This window comes from Ammodytes marinus (genome assembly GCF_949987685.1).
Source record: "Ammodytes marinus genome assembly, chromosome: 4".
NCBI lineage: Eukaryota > Metazoa > Chordata > Actinopteri > Uranoscopiformes > Ammodytidae > Ammodytes > Ammodytes marinus.
Window position 1 is genome coordinate 23654782 of NC_137233.1, and position 25119 is coordinate 23679900.

General features: G+C 41.0%; 1 protein-coding gene across 1 annotated transcript; it reads left to right on the forward strand.

Moving 5' to 3' along the window:
- Positions 1 to 3611: 3611 nt before the first annotated feature.
- On the forward strand, positions 3612 to 6744 carry LOC307249747 (potassium channel subfamily K member 15-like; the record flags this gene model as incomplete). The annotated part of the gene is made up of 2 exons (XM_080026600.1): positions 3612 to 3894; positions 5783 to 6744. 2 exons carry the CDS (start codon positions 3612 to 3614, stop codon positions 6742 to 6744), a joined length of 1245 nt encoding a protein of 414 aa, XP_079882726.1.
- Between the last annotated feature and the right edge of the window lie 18375 nt (positions 6745 to 25119).

Consider the following 25119-nt stretch of genomic DNA (forward strand, 5'->3'; position numbering starts at 1 on the left):
TAAAAAGCTCCTGTACACCTATCAACAGTAACAAGTATTTATATACATTTAAGGGTTCAAACAAGTATTTTTTTAAATATATATTCATGGGATTTCTTAAAAAAAGAATCGGCATCGGCACCCAAAAATGCATATCGGTCGGGCCCTAGTAAAAATATGCAAAATATTTGATTATGTACAATAGTTATATCAGCTGCCTCCCCGAATGCTATTATTTATGTTGTGCAATAACAAAAAGAAAGGTTTTGGACTACATTAACAGAATGGAGTTTTCCTCCTTAAAGTCTGTCTTCATCACAAAGTAGAGAGTGCTTTATATATTTAAAGTACAATGCATTATTTTATGGATGTTTTTACATACACTAAGCCAGCATGTCAACTCTCATTCTTATTGTTTCCAAACAGGTTTAACAAGGACATTGAGTTCATGATTGGCCACAAGCCCAATATTTTCTGGCAGGTGACATGGAGGGTGATTATTCCACTCATTATGGTCTTCATCTCGATTTTCTACTTTGTCACCCAAATCTCCAAGAGTCTCTCCTACTTTGTGTGGGACCAGGACACGGTAAGTGTGCTCTTTGTAGTATTTTTTAGCCTGAAGACCATTTTAAATGTGGTGTTGGGATCATGACTGATGGAGAATCATTCCAGGACATAATTTGTGTTGTGCATTGTTGTGAATTGTAACGTTTTATTTGACTCTCACCATAGGAGAGCTTCCCTAAGGACGTCCATATCCTTCCTGGATTTTCATCATCATCTCTAGTCTGGGTGGAATTCCCTGTTCATCAATCCCAGGAAGGGCCCTCTTCAAGTATTTTTTCAGGAGAAGGGGTTTTATTGTTGTTAGTGTATTATGTGTATGTTCATCCAGGGAGTGGAAGGAACAAGGCTGGCCTTCATTGTGTTTACAGAAACCATCACCAAAATAAATGCCTGGTTCTCCAATCTGGTCTGTCGTCTTTTTAAAAAATGGCCCCATGTAGGACTAACTGGTAACCTGGAGTAATGACTGATGTGTTCAGCAATCAGGTGAAGGAGAAGGGAGTGTCTCCCGCACAGTGCCAACAGGTTCACGCTGCGCTTTGCATGACATACGTGTTTTTATTTTGCTTCCCATGTTAACACGACCGTCAATACAACCCCCGTGTCAGTATGGAGCTGAGCTGCGCCAAACTGACACTCAACTGACACACAGCTAAATCAGCTGTGTGTCAGCTTGAGCCTATTCTTCTTGTGAGCCGCACGTCCAGCAGCAAAAATACAGTAAAAAAATTATGTTTCACATCGTAGGCTAGCCTACATGCCACATTACGGTGCATTGACATAGGCTTACATATCATAACCATATGAAACAACAATAATTTGATGTTTTCTACTTCATTTAGGCTAGATGTAGGCCTATTTCTTTATAATTTTTAACTCCATATTATATTAATGATATATTTCGCAGTTTTCACTTTGTGCTTCCTGCTTCTCTCCACCCCAGAATGTCTGTCCAATGAATGAATGACCTCAGATCACGTGTGGTTTTGCTTCATAATGCTGGTTCACTTGCAAAAGGGGCAATATGAAAGTGGCCCACACCAAACAAAAAAAATCTCAATTATATTTGGTCTGGACCAAAGCAAGTGAACTTGCGGACTTTCCCAGTGTGAGTGCACCCTTAGGGCCTGTGTCCACCAAACACGCTTTTAAAAGGCGGAGCGCTCCGTGCGCTGCTTTCAGCGCGCCCTGTGTGTGCACCAATGGCTGGTTGAGCAGCACTTTTCTTCAAAAGTTCAACTGTTTTTAACAAAAAGTGCTCGGAGCGCTCCGCATAAAAGCGCAAGGCGCAGGGAGCGTTAAACCGCCGCGGGTGCTTTTTAAAAAGGCGCACTGCATGCGCGTCCTGCCATAGAGAATCCATTGCAAACAGGCACTCCGCCTTTTAAAAGCGTGTTTGGTGGACACAGGCCCTTAGACTGATAAGTATACGGAACCCTATGATGTTTATAGTATTCAGCTGAGCACTGGATGCTACAAGTACAGAATATTATTTTATATTTTACGTGTTAAAATGGTCAGTGAACATTCTAAGAAGTGGGAATTGACAGGGTTGTAAATAGTGCTATTCTTGCTTAATATACAATAAACGGATTCTAGTAGTTCACTAAAATCCGTCCATTAAAAAAATGCATTTACCGGCTCGTTCAGTGCTTAGCTGGAGCCCTGATATTCACAACATTGTCACATGTTTTATTAACTGGTGGGAAAATGTTAAAACTATGGCAAATCTATCTTTCTAAACTGGAAAACAGCACTAAATGATTCCATTAACATAAGATAACCACAAGATCTATAATTATATAAATGCACAAATGTTGAACTTTTTTCAAAGCACAAAGCTGAGAACTGTAATGAGCGTACAAAATGAAACAAATGCGAATTCTATTAAATTCTCATGAGATTAGAGGCCCAAAATGTAATAATTAGGTAACAACAATTCTATTAGAAGATAATAAACACATTCTTATGACAAAAATGGCACTCAGTCACATAGAAAAGTTCACACACTGAAAAACCAGTGCGGATGGGGACTTAGTTCATATACTGTAATACCAGGTTTGGCCACCAGGATTGCTCTAAACAACACACAGTTTCCAAAAAAACAGCCTGCTGGGGACTTTACCCACACACTGCAATACCAGGCCCAGCCTACGGGATTGCTGTAGAGCACACACAAAGTCTTAAAATCCTGCCCCCTGGGGTCCCTTCAGGAAACTTCACCAGCCATATCAGAAAGTCATTTCCTATCAAGTGGATGGGTTCGCACCGTGGGGACCACGTTTTTGTCCCCATGGTGTTTCATGGTCCCCATGGTGTTGGTGTGTATTCAGGTCAATGTCCCCACCGTGATAGATAAACGAAAGCACACACACACACACACACACACACACACACACACACACACACACACACACACACACACATAAATTGCACAAGAGAAGAAAAGTTAATTATAGTTTTATTTATGTTGTTATTCACATTAATTCAGTAGGCTGTCTTTGAAAAAAAAAGATCCCCTCAGGCATAAGAAACATTGTGTGGTTTGAATAATAACATGTGTCTCATGTTTTATTTCCACCATAAGTTCAATTACTTACTATTTACAAATCCTAAAAGGACTCCACCCTTGGCTGCATTGAAACATACTATGAATATGCAAATATTGTTCAATTCAAAAGTTTGGTTTAAATGCTGGACACAATCGGTCTCCTATTTTCTAATGAGACCCACACAGATAGAAAGAAGAGAGGAAGACTTAGGTGTGATCATCTTTAATAGGCTAAACTGACACCCCGGTCAAGTTCAATGTTCTGCCTGCTGCTGAGGTGAGCTCAGGTTGTGTCTGGTGTCATTTCCACCTAATGTCACGCGAAGAGATACAGGTTACGAGTTAATTACGCTAACCTACATTATCTTGCTGTTATCCTAGCAGGACAAATGGGCCCTTAATGAATGTGAAAGGAGTCCACGGAGGAGGATGCTCCTGCTGGGTCCTTTACGCGTCTGACTGCCCCCTGAGAGCAGCACCCTCCCTCGCGCGCACTCCCGGGGAGATGAGGATGAACTCGCCGAACATCAGGACCCTCTCTCTCATCCTCTCCATCGTCTGCTACCTGCTGATGGGCGCCGCCGTCTTTGACGCGCTGGAGTCGGACAGCGAGAGTTCCAGGAAGAAGGCGCTGGAGCAGAAGCTGAACGAGCTGAAGAACAAGTACGGCTTCAGCGAGGCGGACTACCGGGAGGTCGAGAGGGTGGTGCTCCAGTCCGAGCCGCACCGCGCCGGGAGGCAGTGGAAGTTCGCCGGCTCTTTTTACTTTGCCATCACGGTCATCACTACAATTGGCAAGTTGACTACATAGTTCACTTGTTCACCTGCTTGTTATCTGACAAAGCGTATACAGGCAAAGCAGACAGCAGCAGCAGCACCATGTATGCGCAACGTATAGCTCAACTTGTGCGTAAAGAGAAACAGGTGAAACTTTACAGGACTACTCGTAATGTAATCCCAACATCCTATTGAGTTTTCCAAAAATGTCTTTAACTTTTACCAAAACCTCTGATGTGATATTATTATATAATCTGTAAAACCTGAATGGAACATAGTGAATATAGGCTAGGCTAGTTATACTTTATACTTAGCCTTTAGTCCAGGGGTCTCCAACAGGTCGATCGCGAGCTACCGGTAGCTCGCGGGCGGGTTTTCAGTAGCTCGCCTGATAGGTTGACCGACTTGTAAAAAAAAAAAAAAAAAAACATTTTTTTTTTTTTTTACAAGTTAAAAATCTGATCAAGGTAAATGCACCTCTTCCCATGGTCAACACTTTGCGATTTGCGGTAAATAAATGTTCACATGTGTCTCAAAGCGTTTCTCTATCAGCTGGTGTGCGTGCTGCTCTGCGGCTTTGCATGCGGCCATGCATAACTACGGCATGCACTGTCTTTGACTTTTGCATAAATGTATTTAATCATTTTAAGGGGAAAACACATTGTATTTAGTTATTTGTAAAACAGCCTGCTATAGTAGCCATACAAGATTTATTTTCTGAATTTCAATGCTGCTTTATTTTTACGTTTTAAATTGGGAAATACATGTTCCAAAACGACCAATAACCTCTGTATTTAAAAAGAAATCAAGCAAGTAGGCTAATAATAACCATTAATGAATTATAGCCTATCGCATCACAGTAGGCCTAATTGTCCACAATAATCTCACAACAGCCCCTATCTAAAAAGGAACTTTAAAAATGTACAACTGTAAGGTCAGTTGTCTGTTTTATTCAAATAAGCAGTTGTTTATTTCTGTAGTGCGTATTGGCATCTTTGAGCAAAATACCCCCAAAATTTTCGGCGCGCCGCGTTGCGCCGCGCCTCCTCCACACCTGGGTGGTGACCACCTTGACTAAGACATTTCCTGGGGGAAACACTGTTGCGTCACAATAAGAAGTGTAATACAGACATTGATGTCAATTTTCAGTGATATGTGGCCCACAAAAAGTGTAAAGTAATGTGTTCTTGGACCTTTGATGGGAAATTATTTATGATAAGCATTGGGTATTGCAGTTTCACACATGTACAAACAGAAGCTTAATTCATTTGATGTGTGCTATGTAAATAAATATAAGCGATTTGATACAAGTAGCTCTTGGCCACTTTAATTTTTTCAAAGTAGCTCTCAGTTGAAAAAAGGTTGGAGACCCCTGCTTTAGTCTATCTGGAGAACGCTTCTTGTCAAATTCACTTTTTGTCTAAATCTGAGCCTAGGTTGTGTATTGACACTGTATTCTTTTTGGAAGCGGATCGTGAGGAGATATTCACTGATTTATACAAAAAGTGATTTTGACAACAAGCGTTCTCCAGAATCACTGACTCCACCTTTAACCTCCAAACATTCGCATAGTGGTGGTGCATTTAAACGCAGATGTATACACACTCATGTTTTGTCAAAATGTTACACTACATTTGGATTTAAACCACGATGTAGGGTTGTCTAACTTGTCACCCGGTAAAGTGAAATCTAGTAAGGGGCAATGTAGACATGGTTGCTCTCTGCCTGTATTTCATCCCTGCACTGTGTAAAGCAGCAGTATTCTTGTTGCTGACTAATGATAATAATAATAATGAATTGGATTTATATAGTGCTTCTCTCGCACTCAAAGCGCTATGAATCTTTGGAGACATTAAACAGTAGTGCTTGACATTATGTGATCTGCAATATACTTTGACTTTGTAGGTTATGGCCACGCTGCTCCACGCACTGACGTTGGCAAGACCTTCTGTATGTTCTACGCTGTCTTGGGCATTCCTCTGACGCTGGTCATGTTCCAGAGCCTGGGAGAGAGGATCAACAATCTTGTCCGCTGCCTCCTGCGCCGAGCCAAGGCAGGTCTGGGCCTACGGAAGACTGAGGTGTCCATGATGAACATGGTCTTGGTGGGCCTGCTGTCATGTATGAGCACCCTTTGTGTGGGAGCCGCGGCCTTCTCCCACTTTGAGGACTGGACCTTCTTCAGCGCCTACTACTACTGCTTCATCACCCTCACCACCATTGGATTCGGGGATTTTGTGGCGCTGCAGAAGAAAGACGCTCTCCAGAAGCGAATGCCCTATGTGGCATTCAGCTTCATGTACATTCTGGTTGGGCTGACGGTCGTCGGGGCTTTTCTTAACCTGGTGGTCCTGAGGTTCCTCACTGTAAGCACTGGAGAGCCTGACGTGAGGCTTGATGCTGGGGGAGAGGAGCAGGGAACACAGCCTAACGACACCCAAGGGGATAGAGTGGTGTCACAGGCTAAATCAAAAACTGCAGATGTTGGTTATAAAGACAGTGAAGACGGACACAGCAGCATGTGCAACCTTCCCATGGAGGGGGGCATCAGCTGTATGAATCTCCTGCCCTCTCCCATAGAGGAGCGCAGACTGGTTTCAACCGAGCACACTAGGCCCTCAGAACCCAGCAGACTCAGGGCCTGGTTCTCCCGCATGTGCTCCGGCCGGGGCATTTACGAGATCCCCTTAGAACATCAGTGTGAGCTGGCGGGAGGCCACAGCAACCCTGTCTTTTACAACTCCATCTCCTACAGAGTGGACCAGGCCTCGTGCAGCTCCTGCTCTGGGTCCCCACACGCCTCCCCCAGCAGCGGAGCGCTCTGTGTGGGCGGGAACAATCCTCACACCAGGAGGAGGTCATTATGACTCCTCTGAACTGTGGACTTAAAGGTGGAGTCAGCAATTTTTTTACAAGGTTTTTTGTCATTATCACCTTTTTGTCAAATTCAGTGAATATCTCCTCATGATCCGCTACTTGTCAGTACCGTGTGTGGGCTGAACAATAATCTGGTGTTAATAAGCAGCCTAGGCTCTGTAAACTGGTATGTAAACAAAGGGTATGTAAAGAAAGGGGGCCCACCGTATCTAGCAACACGCCCGTATACCGAGCCTATGCTTTGTAGTCAATTTTTTTTCGATCGCTAAACCACAGTGGGCACAACTGTGCAAAACTCTAACAACACTATGCACAGCAGCAGTTCGTGTGGAACAAACACTTGCTCATTTTTCATTGCTTAAACACAACTTTCATAACTCTACATACTTTTCTCATGGCTTAACCACAGCCTGCACAACACTGTGGATTTCCAGCACTTTGTTCAAATGATAAGACACTGCTCTCACAACTGTGAATCACACATTCAATACAGAATGGATTTCAGCCTAGTGCATTTCAAACACTGCGGATTGCAATTTCAACTGAAATACTAAGAAGGTGTCTTGTTTTTGATACTTTTTTTTGGGAAATAGACCTAGGAAGACAGGTTGGTGGAGGGAGATGAGTGGCAGTGAGTATGTGTGGAGTATGGAGGAAGACCCAGAAGATATAGAGCTGTAATTTCTGATGAAATGCAGTAAGGGCTACATAGACCTTGTTTTGAATCATGGTCTCTCTTTGAGAGAGGCAGGGTTGAGAGTGCAACCCAATCTGCAAAGATCTAAAGTTGCATCTGTAATACGAATTTTCCAGCAAACAAACAGGTGAGAGATGCATCCTTACAGTAAAGGACAACATTACAGGAATTGATTTCTGAATTACAATTATAGAATATTTACACAGATAAATACTACATTTGGAAATGTTTTCAATAAAATATAAGATATAAAGATGTATCTTGAAGCAATATTCTAATTTTCATTTACTTTTGTTTACCTAATAAAACTGGTGTTATAAATAGACAATTTCATGTGAAATAATTTCACTCTTTCCTCAAAGAAAATATTACGTTATTTGTGTGAAGTAAATCAAATCATTCAAACTGTAAAAGTTTGTAATTTGTGAATCGGGGTTTGATGCTAGTGTTTGTAATCTGAGTGGGTTCTGAGTGACTGTGTGTGTTATCTCAATGAGGGTTGTTCATAGCGTTTGCTTCTCTGATACTATTTTGCAGGTGAAGTGAACTGTTCAGCTCCAGTGACTGTTGGTAGTGCAGATTGTAGTTAGAGTTTTGCACATTGAGCTACAGTTGTGCCCACTGTGGGTTAGCGACATGGACATATAAAGAAAGGTTAGCGATCGAATACAAATGTAATGCTTCTCTGTCAGCGCACATACAGTGATGCGGATCGTGAGGAGATATCCAATGATTTAGACAAAAAGTGATTTTGACAACAAACATTCTCCAGAATTGCTGACTCCACCTTTATGTCTAGGTGGCCTTTGTGTTGGACTTTTTGTACACACCATAGCAAGAGATAAAACCCATAAATGTAGCATCCTTTACAGATTATAATGTATTTTTCTAAATGAGATATTACAGCATAAGAAAAAATAAATTAAAGTGTGTGATAGGCTATACAGTAGGCTATTTAACCATGGTCTCCACCATTTTTGTCACTATGTAGGCTACGTAGCCTACTTTACATTATAATATAAGTTATTTATATGAAGTGTGTGATCTATACAAGCAAAACAAAAAATGCAATATGAGTGCTGGAAAAGGTTATCTGCACTGATGTTATAGGTGTCAGAACGTCGGCAGCGTCGTCACCTGTGACATTCAGTTATTTCCAGTCAGTAGTTAACGGTGTCGTCTAATAGGAACGTACACTCTGTGGCTCTGGCTGGTTCCCTAGGTAACGTTTCCATCGTCATTGCTTAGTGCAGTGGAAAACTGGAGACAGACACGTACAGTACTATGTCTGAAAGCAGCATCCAGTCAAAACTGTGATTCCCAGGCCACTTCCTCTGTGATGAATGAGTGTGTCGACAAATAATGGAATACGAGCTGTTGGGTTAAAAAAGTGGCAAATTAGAAACGCCCCCAAATGACTGTTTGATTGGCTTCTGAGATGGTGGTTTAAGTCACACATTACTATCATGGAAATTAGATTTTTGAGAAGTGGAAATTGTGCCTTTAATCACACTTTTTAAATATTTAAAATAGAAAATGTTTTGTTTGTAACAAAAAGGGCCACTAGACCAATTTTACACCTTACAAGTCATGTTACAATGAGTAGGTGGAAACAGAAGTATTATCAGTAGGTCTATGTCCTCTTTTGCGTTTATCAGGAATGGAGGGTCAATAAAAACTCCGCACTTGATTACATTATGGGAATTGTAGGTTATATGGACTACAAAATCAAGAAATCTCTGCATCTGCTGTATCAGTCTTGACCATTCTTTTAATCTGTCTTTGTGAGTCGCCCCAACTTTAAAGATATGCAAGACTATTTTTTTTGGTTGTTGTAGCGACCCTTTGAATTTCTGATTTCAAATGTCATTTTAGGTTTTTAATCTGAACCAAGACATGCAACAAAACAGGTGTGTGTTGTTCATAAAATGACAGATCCCTAAAACTCACGTCTTGTCATTTTACTTTACTAAACCCAGCGGTCCACTAACCAGGGGAGCCATATTAATGCATTTCAAACACCTGCCCTGATGAACACCAGAGAGAGAAGACACTGAAGCTACATGAGACCTCGACCAAAAAGTTGACAACGGCCAGCATCCCAACATGGACTCATTTAAAATTACAATTTATAAAAACAAAACCTCCTCCTTTGAATATTTCAGTAATCTGTATCTGACCTGTTGCCAGTCAGAGTTTTGCATCACCTTCAATTATTAACAGGAGCCTCAAATGGCAACCAACAGTGACTTGCATGTAATTTCCCTTGGTATCCAATTCTACCACTAGAGAGCAGCATTGGTCTACTTAAAAAAGCCACTTCTGTGAGGTCTGCAACACAGGAAGGCACATATTTGATTAAATCTTTGCTTAGTAAATTCTGTTTTTTTAAATGTATATTTCTCATATTCTTTTGCTTTGTTCAACAATCCACGACTAAAGGAGACTCAGAAACACTTGTTTTTCAGAGGACCTTACTCCTGCGTGCCATCAGCGTTGTATACAGAATTACAGCATGACAGCATAGGGATTTGTTTTCATCTCCCACAGCATGAACTATGGCAAAGATGGCCTCTGGGAGAATATATGTATGGGTACTTGATGAGCACAAGCTGCTCAGTCAAGCTAACAGACGTGTCAGCTTCCAGAATGATCAACTCTATCAACTAGTATATACACTCAACAAAAATATAAACGCAACACTTTTGTTTTTGCTCCCATTTTTCACGAGATGGACTTAAAGATCTAAAATTCATTCCAGATACACAATTGTACCATTTCTCTCAAACAGTGTTCACAAATCTGTCTAAATGTGTGATAGTGAGCACTTCTGCTTTGCTGAGATCATCCATCCCACCTCACAGGTGTGCCACATCAAGATGCTGATCTGACATCATGATTAGTGCACAGGTGTGCCTTAGACTGTCCACAATAAAAGGCCACCCTGAAATGTGCAGTTTTGTCTCACAGCAAAATGCCACAGATGCCACAAGCATTGAGGGAGCGTGCAATTGGCATGCTGACAGCAGGAATGTCAACCAGATCTGTTGCTCGTGAATTGAATGTTCATTTCTCCTTCATAAGCCGTCTCCAGCAACTTCGCACAGCCATTGAAGAGGAGTGGACCAACATTCCACAGGCCACAATTGACAATCTGATAAACTCTATGCGAAGAAGATGTGTTGCACTGCATGAGGCAAATGGTGGTCACACCAGATACTGACTGGTTCTGAGTCCCCAGACCCCCAATAAAGCAAAAAAATGCACATTTCAGAGTGGCCTTTAATTGTGGACAGTCTAAGGCACACCTGTGCACTAATCATGATGTCAGATCAGCATCTTGATGTGGCACACCTGTGAGGTGGGATGGATTATCTCAGCAAAGCAGAAGTGCTCACTATCACACATTTAGACAGATTTGTGAACAATGTTTGAGAGAAATGGTACAATTGTGTATCTGGAATGAATTTTAGATCTTTAAGTCCATCTCATGAAAAATGGGAGCAAAAACAAAAGTGTTGCGTTTATATTTTTGTTGAGTGTATTTGTCTGACAGCATAAAGGTGTTGCAATGAGCTTCATTTCTGTGTGCCATAGAGATAGCTGTTATTGTGATCGATGAACGCTGGTATCTAATTTGCATAAGCACTCCATAAATATTGCAGAGGGTGCTTCACTTTATGCTGTTATGATGTGTCGAGCGCCTCCTCATATACTTTGCGACTGTCACAGCTGCAGCACTCTAAGCCTAAAAAGTATTGAAAACTATGGACACAGACCGCCGACCTAATACCACAACACAGGAGAGGCAGGCACACAATACTTCAAAATGACTTGGAAATGCAGAATGAGTAGCTCTACTCAGCTGAGCTTTGCATTTTCATTTCCTGCTGTTACATTATCTCATGCATGACTGTTGCGGGGAGTGGCAACCCAGTCTCCTTTTCAAGCTCCTCTTCAGCCATTTGCAATCCATTTAGCACTTTCCCATGAGGGGGATAAGGGAGGCAGTGTTGTATTTTACGTTCATGTAATTGATGACACAGTGTTACTGGCTGTGAGCTGCAGGTGGTGGTAGTGATCTTTTTCAAAGCACCTATATTCTGAATCCTCAACACTCCATGTGAGCCCACTTTCCATGCACACACTCAAGCATGCACATTTATATTAACATCTGTTCACGATTATACCATAAGGCGTTTCTGTGGCAAGTCCAGTCATTTTGGTGTTATGGCTAGTTTTTTTATGACAAATCTTCACGTTAGTTCCTCAATAACCTCTGCGGAGGTTACGGAACATCATTCTCAGTATGGTTAGACTCTAAACAGTTGTAATACAGGATGTTAATACCTATGCAGCATTGCTTTAGTTCACTATAAAAAAACAATAACCTTCATTTTGCCTCACCCTTCTCTGATTATAGTGATTTCCCTGGCTTTCCATCATCAAAGCAATGCACACACATTTATCCTCTGTTGTACCATAGTGTGATCAGGGCCGAGAGAGTGGGTGAATAATTGATTATATTGTTAAACATTTCTCTTTGTGATAACACCCTGTAACACTGCGTATATGTGCGAAAGCCAGTTTAAATGGGAAACGAGCCGTCGGTTCAAACACAGTGCGTCTCTTCTCTGTGGAAAGGGTAAATAGCTTGAACGTGGCAGAAATATGGGCATAGGAGGTTTATAACAGAAGCTGCATGCATATCAAGTGTTTAATAATGTACAAACAAACTGAAGCCATAGCAGTTGCCATGTTTTGATTATGGGGGAAATATGTTTGCTTGTGTCTGCCTTATCCACAGCCTTTCAGGAGGCACGAGCAGAGATTATGAGTTATTTCCTTGGATGTGCATCAGAATGCAAAAAAGCGCATCATCTGTGGCTCACAGTGAACACAATGAAAGATTGAGAAGTTAAAAACAAGTGTCATATTTATTCAGATTGATTACACAAGTAGAAATTAGGATTCAGATGGAGAGAAAACAGAAATTAATTCAAGTTCATTGGTGGGGTAATTGCTCATTAGTTTTAATTCCCAGCTAATTTGCTGCTTGTGTTGAGCAGAAGGAAAAGGCTGTTTTTACAGCATGGTTGTCTTCTCCATTCAGACTGTGCTTGACAAACTGGGTCTTTTTGACACTTTGAGTCAGAGAGATCACCCTGTTTGGTTAATTGCAACTTGTATGGAGTCTTTATGGAGAGTTTGAATCATCCCTTAATGGAGGGGCCTACATCTCTGCAATATAACATCCTAATGTGGTCACCGAAAACACGCCAACAAATAAAAATAATAATACTACTCTATGTGTTTGCCTTCAGTGTCCATGTCATCCCCGAGCTAGTAGACCTTCAAGCAAACCACATTAGTGTGCTTTGACTTTTACTGGTCAAACATTCCCTCATCTTTCCGCTGCTAAATGTCCCACGGAATTTATATCCCACTGCGGTAGGTGCCAAGGTGTTTTCAGAGGTGCCATTGTAAGTCAAATGCCTTGTGCATGGCTCTATGGATGGCAATTTTTCTTGTTCAGTCCACCACTTTGGATCAAACTAAAGTATCTCGACAACTATTGAATGGAACAGGATGTACGGAAGCTGAGAACGGCCATTCCCGTAAATAGTTTTTTATTCTGTTATAACATAAGAGGAACATACTTTTAAGATAATGAGATAAAGGCACATACTATTTTAAGTTAAGAGTGGAAACTAGCTTTGTTATCCAGTGATCAGGATATACAGTATTTATCTCCTGATCACTAGATAACATTATCAAAAAATCAGCGTGGCCGCTATCGGCTTCCATAGACCTTAGGGTTCACCATCCCCAGAAGATTCTAATGCCAAAAAAGCAGCATCAAAGGAGAGAAACCCTTTAAGGCAAATCAGTCCCAGCCGATTCAGTCTGTTGTCTGAGCCAGAGCATGTCAAATGATCAAGGTTGGCTCCTATCCATTTCCTCCTCGGCTGTAGCCTACCGTTTAACAAGACAACAGTTTCTCTGAGCTCATAGCTTCCTGTCTATACAGTGGCTTGGAGATGGAGTGAGAGATGGGAGAAAGGGAGAGGGAATGCGGAGGTGAAGGGGGAGTTAATTATTCTCTTCTGACTGTGTGTCTGCAGCCATGAAGAAAGGCTGTGGCCAGTGGCAGATTATTGTCCGTGTGAAAGTGTCTGAGTGCTGCGCTGGTAAACGACTTGTAAAGTTGTAAAGAGGGAACATTGTAGGAAGTGAGGCTAGACTGAGTAAAGAAAGTTGAAGCCAATGTTAACCCAAACCACAAACTCCTTTTAATTATTTAATTTGGAGAGTCAGTTGCATGATAGTAAGCTTCTGTAAATGAGTTAGGCATAGACCTGTCATCTATCAATCCAAAACAAAAAATATTTTCATTTAAGTTTGACTAGAGTTTTCGTGTGTGCTTTGCATGCACTCAATTCATACAGGAGGAGTGGGGAAGGAATTATGCCAAATGTTTTTTGACGAATGCAACGTTTGAGTGTGTCTTCATGTCTTCTGGTGGGCACTTTATGTGGCATGAGGGCACGTTTTGTGGATTGGTAGGGTCAATGAGGAAGTTGTTAAGGATCTCCAGAGCTGCAAGGTTTGTTATGTTTTGGAGTTATTTATAAATTAAATGGTACTGTAAATGTAAAAGAGCAATGGTGTCCGTCAGTCCATCTTGGTTGTCTCCCACAAACACTCTCACACTTGCTGCTGGTTTGCCTCTGCTGAAGTCAGTGTACAGCCGGCCGTATCCCAACACACTGTGGGGCAGGAACATACCAACTCTCTTGTTCTCCTGCCCTGCAGAAGACACAGGGTCAGGTTCTCACCAATCAAAAGAAAGTGCAATGAGAAAATGTGCATATGCAAGATGGATTGTATCTCACCTTTACTGATTGTGACAGCAAAGGCCAAGCAACGGGGGAACTGCCTCTGTACCACAGTGAATCGGAACTCCTGGGGCCGGTCATGGAGAGGTGTCCTTGGCAAGAAGAATCCCTTGTTAGGGCCGGCTGTTACCCCACAGTCCACTGCCCTAGGCAACATTAGCCCAACAATGAGTCTGGTCCGGTTTCTGAGGCTGCAGCCAGCTCCTCAGCAGCATGACAGGGCCTCCTGCCTTCTTTGTATTGTGGCATCAGTGTTGTGTTGTATAAGGTGTGGAACTGCTCCATGGTGGGATTGTCTCCTACTGTTAGCTTGTGTCCCTTCTGTTGTTGTCCACATTTTCAGCAGCGGTCAACAGTTAGTTGCCTTAGTCCTGTGAATGTCAAATTATTACTGTAATTACTTAAATAACTTTATTTATTTATTTTATTTATTTATTTATTTATTATTCTTTCGGACAATTCCACACAATACACAATTATCTCTTTCACATCATACATCTTAATTTGTGTTGTCCGAAGGGTGACGGAAGAAGCCTAAGGCTTATCGAGTCCCGCCCCCAATTTCATCAGATTCAGAATCAGATACACATTTACTGATCACAGAAAAAAAAAAAAAAAAAAAAAAATGTTTAAAAAAAAAAAAAAAAATGAAAATAAAAAATGAAAAATTAAAATGAAAATGAAAAGGAAGAAAACAAAAAGGAAGAAAACACAATTTTGCATTTTTTTTTTTTTTTTTCTTTTTGTCTGTTAAGCTGCAGTCCAATACACAGTCAAATTTTCATTCTCCTTATCCATTGACCTTGCACAACTGACATGCTTTCCATTTTCCCACTGAATTTAATTACACATCGATATCCTCTCCATCCACTGTAGCCATTTTTTGGATGTTTCCTTTGATATCTGCGATGTCTCCTTTCATGCCATCGAGGCCTTTTCAAAGTCATTATCTGGTAGTCTAAACACAACTGCAAAAGTATTCAAACCCAAACAAGTCATTCTCCTGACCTCTCTTTTACAATGATGTTATGATAGTGCCATTCACCTTTACTCCGCTTATTAGTGCTCTGCTTTCAGTCTATAATTTTCCATAGTTTTAGAGACATACATTTTTTTGAAATTTTGCAAACTGCAACTCCCTGTGATATCATCATCAAGTTCATTCCATAATTTAATACCCTTTACAGAAATCGAAAATGATTTAAGTGTGGTCCGTATATTTTTCTCTGTGAATCTTCTTTTTCTTCTTAAATCATGCGAAACTCCTCTATCTTCAAACATTGCTTGTAAACTTACAGGAAGGCTTTTTTTTGAAGCCTTGTACATAATTTGTACGGTGTGGTAACTTACTACGTCCCGTAATTTGAGAATTCTACCTTCAATAAAGAAGTTATTGGTGTGTGCCCTGTAAGTTGCTTGATATATTATTCTTATTGCCCTTTTTTGAAGGATCTCCAGGGGGTGCAATTTACCTTTGTAAGTGTTTCCCCACACCTCAGCACAATAATGCAGATGTGGGGAAACTAAACTCCAGTATAAAACAAGTAAGGCCTTTTGATTGAAAAAATATTGTGATTTCCAAAGTATAGAAATACTCCTGGCTATATTGCCCCTAAGATGGCTAACTTGTGGTTTCCAACTTAGCTTGTCATCAAGTATTACCCCTAGTACTTTGTGTTGCTTGACCCTTTCAATATCAATCCCATTTACCTGGATTTTCACAGTGACCTCTGCTGCTCTCCTACCAAACAACATAAATTTATTTTTTTCTAAATTTAATGATAACTTATTTCGGTTTAACCACCCATGTAATTTAGTCAATTCAATGTTTACAGTCTCAACCATATTATTCAGATCATGCCCCGAGTAGAAGATGTTTGTTCTATGATATGAAAGTGATCTGTCATGATAATGTTAGCTGAACTGGTTTAATGTTGTTATAGGAGGGGGATTGAAAAATGTTATAATATAATATATACTATAATATAATAATATAGAATGATACTTACCATGTTTGTGGCAGGGCAGCAGAGCATAGCAGCTGAGACGTTGAGTGGCTGGGAACAGAAAAGAGCAAGTGTACTGTAGGTTGTTAACTTCTGACTTTTTAGACACAATTTAGTCCAATGGAATGTTACAGTATTGTGCATGTTGTCCATGTATAGGCAGAAATACATGTTTAGCATGTTAGGACCTGTTTGGAGTGCTAGCCCATTAAAACCAAACAGAGCTTGATGCATCGAAATTGTTCTATCAGTCATTTTACTACTAAGCCAGTTATAAAACATAAACATGCAGTGGGGCGGAGCAGCAACTTATGTCCCCCACAGAAGTAGTTTCTGTGGGCCCTGTTTCTCCTATGATTCATGTTGAACACTTTTGAATTTTGTGGTAGAAATAATTACGCGTACAACTGTTCATATGAATCAGTAGAGTTTATTAAGATCACAAAGAACTGTTCATACCAAATGTAAAAGTTATCTTACTGTAGTCATTTATATGGGGTTAAGGCCGCTTTTCCTTCTTTTAGAGTCATGACAATAACCCATGGAGTAAACAAATAACCTGTAGGCTACTTTATAGGCTACTCCTGCATTACTCAGCTCCATCTGCTGTTTAGAGAAACGTGGCTGGACTAAAGTATTCTGTGAAGTTTGGAAGGGGTGAGAGAAAGAAAATGTCACCCAATCTTTGATATATTTATGACACTTAATGCCTATTGCATATTCCTTTTCCCCCTATAATTCACACCATAGGCCTACATAATTTTTTTTTAAACTTTTCTTTCATGTTGTAGCCTATATGTTTGTACAAATTAGGCTGAATTGAATAGGTAGTTGTGAATGTTTTGGGAGTATTCCTCCACAGCTTATATCCAGGCATATGGTGGAATCACACCTAAAATATCTTCAAATACATGGGGGCCTCGGTTGAGAAGCTTCTCATTGCAGAGGTAGATGGCTGCCTGTTACCCAATAACGCTAGCATTATCTGCGTCAAAATGAAAACTAAATAAAAGGGAACTCACGCTTTGGCAGCGGAGGAGTGTGGGGGAGGGGGGACCGACAGGAGTAATGGCGGAGGCTGAAGGAGGATAGTAAGCTAAGTGTAGCCTATCAGCAGAGCCTGTTACCTGAGAGAGTGCGGCGGCTGGGCCGTTATCTTGCTTCTTCTGCAGGTGACAGGCAGCCGGCAGGTAACCTAAGTGTTGTGTCGCCCCGAGGCTTTAAGGCGAAGACACTCCGGGCAGAAAATCGGACGTCGGACATACATGTAGGCTAAACACATTAGATTACATTTTATTTAACTGACGCTTCTATCCAAAGCAACTTCCATTCAAACACAATCAGCACACAGCATTAGATTGTCCCTGCGCGACGCTTACACTATGTTTTCAGAAATGGTCGAGGTAGTTTGGGCGAGGAGCGGCCACAGGTGTGTGTGTGTGTGTGTGTGTGTGTGTGTGTGTGTGTGTGCAGCATGCACTCTCACACCCTCGCAGTTGTTGCCTATTATAGTAGGCTAGTAAGATATATTTTACAGAAATTTGGTTTAGATGAGGCGGGCTATACTCTGTAGCCTACCTATTACACAAAAAGTATTTTGAACCAATCAAGGCAGTCCTCTGCCAGTTATGTTCTATGAAAACAATGATTGTTTCCATGAAGACAGTTTGACATGGCCACACCCACACAGTCCTTTCAAATGGTCAGGACAGTAAAAAAGCAGTTTTTAAACTATATTGTATATTATTTATGAACATTAATTTTCAATCACATCTTTGTAAACGCTTATTGAGAACCCAAACTTTGATACCATATTTAGATTTTTACTTTTTAGACCAGGTTTCCAGAGACGTAGGTATACACAAGCATGTCAGCAATGTTCAACAACATAGATGCTGAGTTGGAAGAGATACTAGATTGTGAGATGAGAATATTTGTTCTATTTTACAAAATGTATGGCTAGTAGCCTCTCCGTGATGTACGAGTCACAGTTATCTCCTGTCCAGCATATGCCATGTATTTCCCAATATGTGGAGCCCTACATAGAATTTGCACAAATGTGTTTCCTCCTGTGATTACGAATGATTCCGAAAGTTGCCGTCGGGGCAGAATTTGAGCGAGTGAGATAAGGCCACAGAGAAAAAAATGCAACACAATGGCCCCTCAGTCGGTCTGGATAACAAATGCATCCCTTTTCTTTATTTTTAGACGTACTGTGCTGGGGGAAAGAGGACCCTAATAAAAAATAGTTCCCGTAGGAGATAGAAAACCCAATCTATCCACAGCTCCTCAGCTCGGAACTGTTAAGGATTGACAGCAGAGTGATTTGCCACATCTGTTAATCTTCCTAAATGAGCAAGCAGTCAGATCTTTGCTACGGCCCCTGCACTAAATTATTCACAATACTGCAATTCAGTTTTATTCAATTTCTATATTTTTCTTCTCCTCACTGTCAACTGTCAGGAGCACATCATTGCTACTGTATCACAAGGCACTGCTGTATTTGTATTCATATAAAGCCATGCACATTTGAAAGTGCCTTTTGTGAATTAGTGAGTACAACAAAGAGAAACAATGAGAGAAAAATAACATCTCTTCAGGTATTAAAGCCGTTGTCCACATGGGGACATAAAAGTGAAGCATTTTCCTTTGTTAGACTTTCCAATATGTAGACTTGTTCCTAAATTAAGACCTTATTGATTCACAACTAAACAAAGCATTCATCTATTTCTGTGGAACATTTAATTTTTCATACATTTTATGAGAAGATCAATGATGACCACAACAATTCCAGTCGGAAAGAAAACAGTTCCTTTTGAACAATCACCACTGGTTTAATCGCACGTCCATTTCCCGCCTCCGAATGCTCGTATTTCTTCATTCTCAGATATAATGATTTTTATATTCCATTGACTGCTTCTTTGCTGGTCTGCTGAGCAGGAAGCAGACGTTTCCATCAGCAGCTCTGCGCCCTGGCATTCATCATCAAAGGTCTGCCCAGGAAACAGACAGCCTGACGCTCATCTGCATCTGCTTGGTATGCCAACAGGGTGAACATCCACATCGTCCTACGCACTTTCTGTTATTTCTGATTAGCATATAATGCATCAATTACTTCACTTTCACTAAACAGAGAAGCTACCACAAGTTTGGTTTCCAAGGCAACTATGAAGAGCACTGGCGGCACGAGTAAATTAGTTTGGCAGTGGGAGTTGGATTGGCAACAGACAAATACGGGGCATAACAATTGTTGTCCATTTCAGTTGATCCTAACATATGGAAGTGAGGGAGTGTGCCGAGGAGTAGGCTACTGAGTGGGTTAACTAAATACCATCTTATGAAGGCAATCCACTGACTATGGCGACTCACTATCCTGTTATCCTACCTTGAATACATATATGCAAAATGTCCTCAATAAACAATAAACAGGTTCTCACCAAAAAGGGTAAAAAAACACACACTTACACACACGCACGCACGCACGCACGCACACACACACGCACGCACACACACACACACACACACGAGTTGTCTTGTGTTGTGGTTGCCACATTGCATATAGTGACTTACAACACATCCATCCCACTCTGACATAACAACAGATGTGGCCTGCAGGTTGTTTTCAGTCTTCATCACTGGCTGCTGTTGTCAATGAGGAACACATTGCCCACCTGGGCAGGGCTCAGTGCTTTGTGTAAAGCAATAAAATGCACAATTATGCATTAATATGAAGGATCCCTTCATACTGAGGTATGGTTATGGTTATATCATTATTGTACCTTGGCATAGTGAAAAAAACTTTCTTAAATACGCCCTTGTTTCATTCACCAACAGGCGAGACAAATCAAACACACCCAAGATGTTGCGTGACCAACAGGTACATCCTGAGTATGGCCAACATTCTAAATGCTAAAATACTCTCAGCGAGTCCTCTGGCTGTGATTTCTTCATTTCTTATATTAGAGTAGCTTTTACCTTCAGGGTAGCCTGGAACCGCCCGCCTACATACTTCCGCTCAATTTTAATTTCCCTTCAACTGAAGTACGATGGTAGGACCATGCTAGCTTCAGGGAGGTGTGTGAGGCCTTTCTGTTATTTGTGACATTTCACTGCTTCACTGGAAGGGTTACAGTGGGACAGATTGTGTTTGTTGCTGTAGTGGTTTGTGGATGTTGTTTTTAAATCTCTGTGTTGTTGCCTTGGTGACGTTTTTGAATGTGGCAGTTACAGTAGTTCATTTCTGTAGCCAAATTATGCTTGTTGCTGCATAGCTTGCCCAAAACTCTTATTATTAATTATTATTGGTCATTTGTGTTAATTGTCGGACTTTTTTCTCCTTTAACTCTAGTGAGGCTGTACAGATGAAAGCCGGTGTATATCTGTAGTTGCGAGTCTGTTGTGCACACAGGTTGGCAACGAGGTTTATGAAATGGTGTTTCACTGTTTAAATTGAATTTAACAGTAGTGCTCCATCCAGTCATCATAAAACAAACATATATTTTAAACATATTTCGTACAATTACATTTTGGTTAATTATGATTATATTTTTTATATTAGCCTAATTAATAATGCTACAAATATGCCACAGCGTTATCAGTCATAGGGATTATCTTTGATGGAACAAGAAGAGGACCAGTGGTTCATTTTAAATACTAGGGAAGAACTGCATGTAGTCAGCATAAATAGCACATAGGCTACTCTTACAAATGCCACGATAGCAAAAGAGAATTTTAAAGGGAATTTAATATCAAATTGAGAAGATTGACCTCACTATACCTTGTACTGTGATTAACCAGTCATCAGGATTAAACTATAGCTACACTAACCCTTTTTATAATTGCTTCAATACAGTATAGATTATATATAAAAGAGAAGAATTTCAATTAAATTGCAAAGAAGTAAAGATACAGTATGTAAGTTCCAGATCTGACGTCAGCAAGTCTGCATTTTTTTTAATTCTTTTTACATTTTTTACTGTATGCACTACATTTGCTTTTGATAGTCTGAGCTGTGCTGACTCTGGACCATGGGAACTGCAGGGTGTACAATGATTTCAACAATGATTTCAAGCACCTTTACCGTCTGGCTGCATTCATAGAACTCCTCACTTCTATTCATCCTTCCTCTCATTGTTAGGGCTGTGTGGCCAGGAGAGCGGAATACAAGAGAACATGTTGGTAAATATCGACACACTCTCCTTGAAGCCCTGAGGTTTTCTGTCAACATGTCTTATCTTTAACATCCCTCAAAACATATGTCATAATGCCAGCAAAGTGATTTGCAATTTTGCATTATTGAGAATAATTATACATTCAAAATCATGGATTTAGCATTTCAAGGGCACAAATCACTTGTGTATTCATCGAACAACCTCAAGTATTAGTTTTTTTCATCTCATGACATCATCTATCACTGTCAGTTTATAGCTCATTTTGTCCTAGACTTTCATATAATGGGCTGTGACTGAGCTTGCAGCCTTGTGGATCTTTGGGTCTTCAGTCTTGCCTTAGGACCACCACTAGACTGAAATAATTAGGGCCTTAAAAATACAGGGCCACTGTACTATTATCTCATCTGCATACCATTTTGTAGAGAGCGTTAGATGAGGTAATAATAATAATAATACATTTTATTTATATAGCGCTCTTCTCTCACTCAGAGCGCTTTACAAAAACAAAACAATAAACAAACAAAAAGAACATGTAGAGTTGGGTTGGTGGGTGAACTAGGGGTAGGCAGCGGAGAAGAGGTACTGGTCAGTTTCTGGCATTTTGAATAACTTGTGTGTAACTTGCTGTACATGGTGGGTCCTTTAATGTGGCACAAGAGCACAGTGATTCTCCAATCTCCAATCATCATTTCAGCCAAAATTTCTCTTGATTGTTCAGCTATAATGCAGTGCAAGAGAACACATAGAAAGACAGCATCTGACTTGAATGATGGAAAATACCAACAAAGCCGGCCCGATCGATGTGGCGTGACATATTAACTGAAGACCTTAACTGTGTGACTCACGCTGTGGCCTACCTACTTCAGCATCAATCTTGCGTCTTAAGTCTCCTGTTTTCTCGCCGCCACAGGGCCGTGAGACATCTGAATTAAAGATGGGCCCAAGACGCACCATCGCTCATCGTCCCCAACCAGCTCCGCCACCTGCAGAGACCCTGTAACTCACTCACACAAGGGAGTTGGGATCTTGTGATTTAGGCTCAGGATGCTGACTTTATTAGTTTTTAAATGTCTTGGAAAGTGATGGAATCTTTATGTTTTTGAATAATGGGAGCTTTGTTTTAATACTTAGTAGTCTGGTGCATGGAGAAGGTCAGAGTTAGAATAAGGATCAGGCCTTGCTTTTAGCACAAATGCCAGTGCGTATATATGTTCATGAATGTGGGGAGCAGTCAGGAAAAAAAGAAAAAGAAACTGTCATCGGAAAGTCTCTATACAAGCTTCTGACTCCACATAATTGCTATTCAAAAACACTTAAGTACCAGTTGTTCACCAGGTGCTATTCATTAAGTAATAACAAATTGAACACTTTTAAAAGTGACACAGGACTAAAGAAATACAAGCAGACCTTGGTTCTGTTTTTTTTATCATCTTCCCTTTCGAAGCTCTCTTTTCAGCTATACCGGATTAGCGGCGCATCACAAAGGAGCGCTAAACGTCATCTGGATATGGGCCCCTGCTGATTTCCTTTCAGAGCTATAGAGAATTTTTATTTCTCGCAAAGATTTAAACATGAATAAGAATGAGTGATTATTGAATTCTTGTGGGAAATATTTGACATTATAGCTCACACCTTTTTAGTATTTATAATTCCTTGACTTTCAAAATGTAAAGTTTAAAGGTAGCATGTGGATATGGATTTCTTGAAATACTGGATCAATCCCTCTTTCCATTCTGTTATGACTACACACAGATTATTAGATGAAGTTGACGATTTTCACATATTGAGTGGATGCCAATACTGGGCTGCCAAGTGCACCCAAGTGGTAAAACCCCCCCCCACACACAAAAATAGAAAGCTCAGAGAGGAACACGCTGCAAATCGTCCATTCAGCTAATACAACCTAATAAACTTCTCTCGTTTAAAGTATCATCATGTGGGGGCGCTCCGGTGGAGTAGTGGGTAAAGCGCGTACCATATAGGCTCAGTTCTTGTCACAATGGACCTTTACTGTACGTCATCCCCCTCTCTCTCCCCATTTCCACTCTGTACTCTCTGACTTGAACTGTCCAATAAAGATTGAATTTTTTAAAATCTTTAAAGAGGACCTATTGTACTACTTTTCTGGTCTTAATTTCTTGTTTTACACTGCTATAGAGCAACCTGACACGAATCACATCACAAAAAACTATGTAGATTTTCGGGAAGCTCTTTCTCTTATTTTGGCGATCCAGCATGCACTGTAAACACTTTGCTTTTGACATTTCCGCCCCCTCCCCTCCCTTCCTGAAAACCCAACTTCGTTGTGATTGGTTACCTTCCTTCCGGAACACTTTCAGTGGCGGGAGGTGCGAGCATGGACCTATAAGGGCGCGAGGCAGACGCGAGTAGGAAACGGTAGGAAAGTGGCAGCATTACCATACATGGAAACATCCGTGTGGTGACGACACCAAGTTACATGCGACGTCACGAAGTTACAAAGCGTCAAGCCGCTTTGAACACGTGACTTCTCGACTGGATAGAATAGTGTCTCGTGCTCTGCACAGACACCCCAGACGGTAAGCAGGGAATACGTCGAAATGCATGTACGTCATTATTCGATAATCTAGTATGGTTAAACATGACTATAAATCATCATAACAACGTTTATAGGTCATAAAAGTCAAAAAGTATCATAGGTCCGCTTTAAAGTATCATCGTGTGAACGCAGAATAAAGTCTTGATATTTTATCTCCCGGCTCTGACCCCATCACTCCCCACGAGGAAACACAATGCACAGCACAGTGGAGGGGGAGTGGGGAAGTGAGTGATGATAAAAACTCAGGGAGATGTAGACTCTGAGCCTACAGGTGGATGTTGGAGCAGTGGCGTTTTCTCCCGGAGGCCAAGGGAAGCCAGGCTTCCCTGTTTTTTAGGCTGTAGTTGTCATCCAATGAAAAGATTTTTATTAACATTTTCGGTAATTCTTTGGTGCTGTGTTGCTGTCATTTCTTCCCCATTTTCTCCTCTCATTGAGCATTTCACAATGCGCGAAACAGCGCCCCTTTACATTTAGATTCTGAAGACGCGGCGAAACACGATACTGCACACTGTATGTCCGCGAGGAAGCCAGCCCGAGCTGGCATCCCTTGGTGAAAAAAAGAAAGAAGGATTGACCAATCAGGTGAGGCTATTGTCTTGACACTGCCCTCCTGTGATTGGTCAGGAGGGTGTCATGAGGGTGCCAAGGGAAGCCACTCGGCCTTTGGCTTCACACCAATCAAATCAAAGCATCATTATCAACGTCACTGAAATTTAACAACAATAACAATAGCGGGAGATTAGCATGTTTGCATTGTTATCCTATTAGCAAGAACAGTTTTGGAGGGTGGAGATTTTGAGTATTTAGTAAAAAATTATTTTACCAAACTGCCAATTGAGGAGCCATTCAAAATCAAATCTGACGGCAGGCCAATGCGTGTGGAGAGAAAGAAAGTTTATCGCACTTTCAGGGAGGAGAACTATGTCCGCACCGAGTGGCTAGCTGGTAGCGTCAATCTTCAGCTAATGGCCTTCCTCTACAAATAGTGAGTAAAATACACACCTTCTCCCG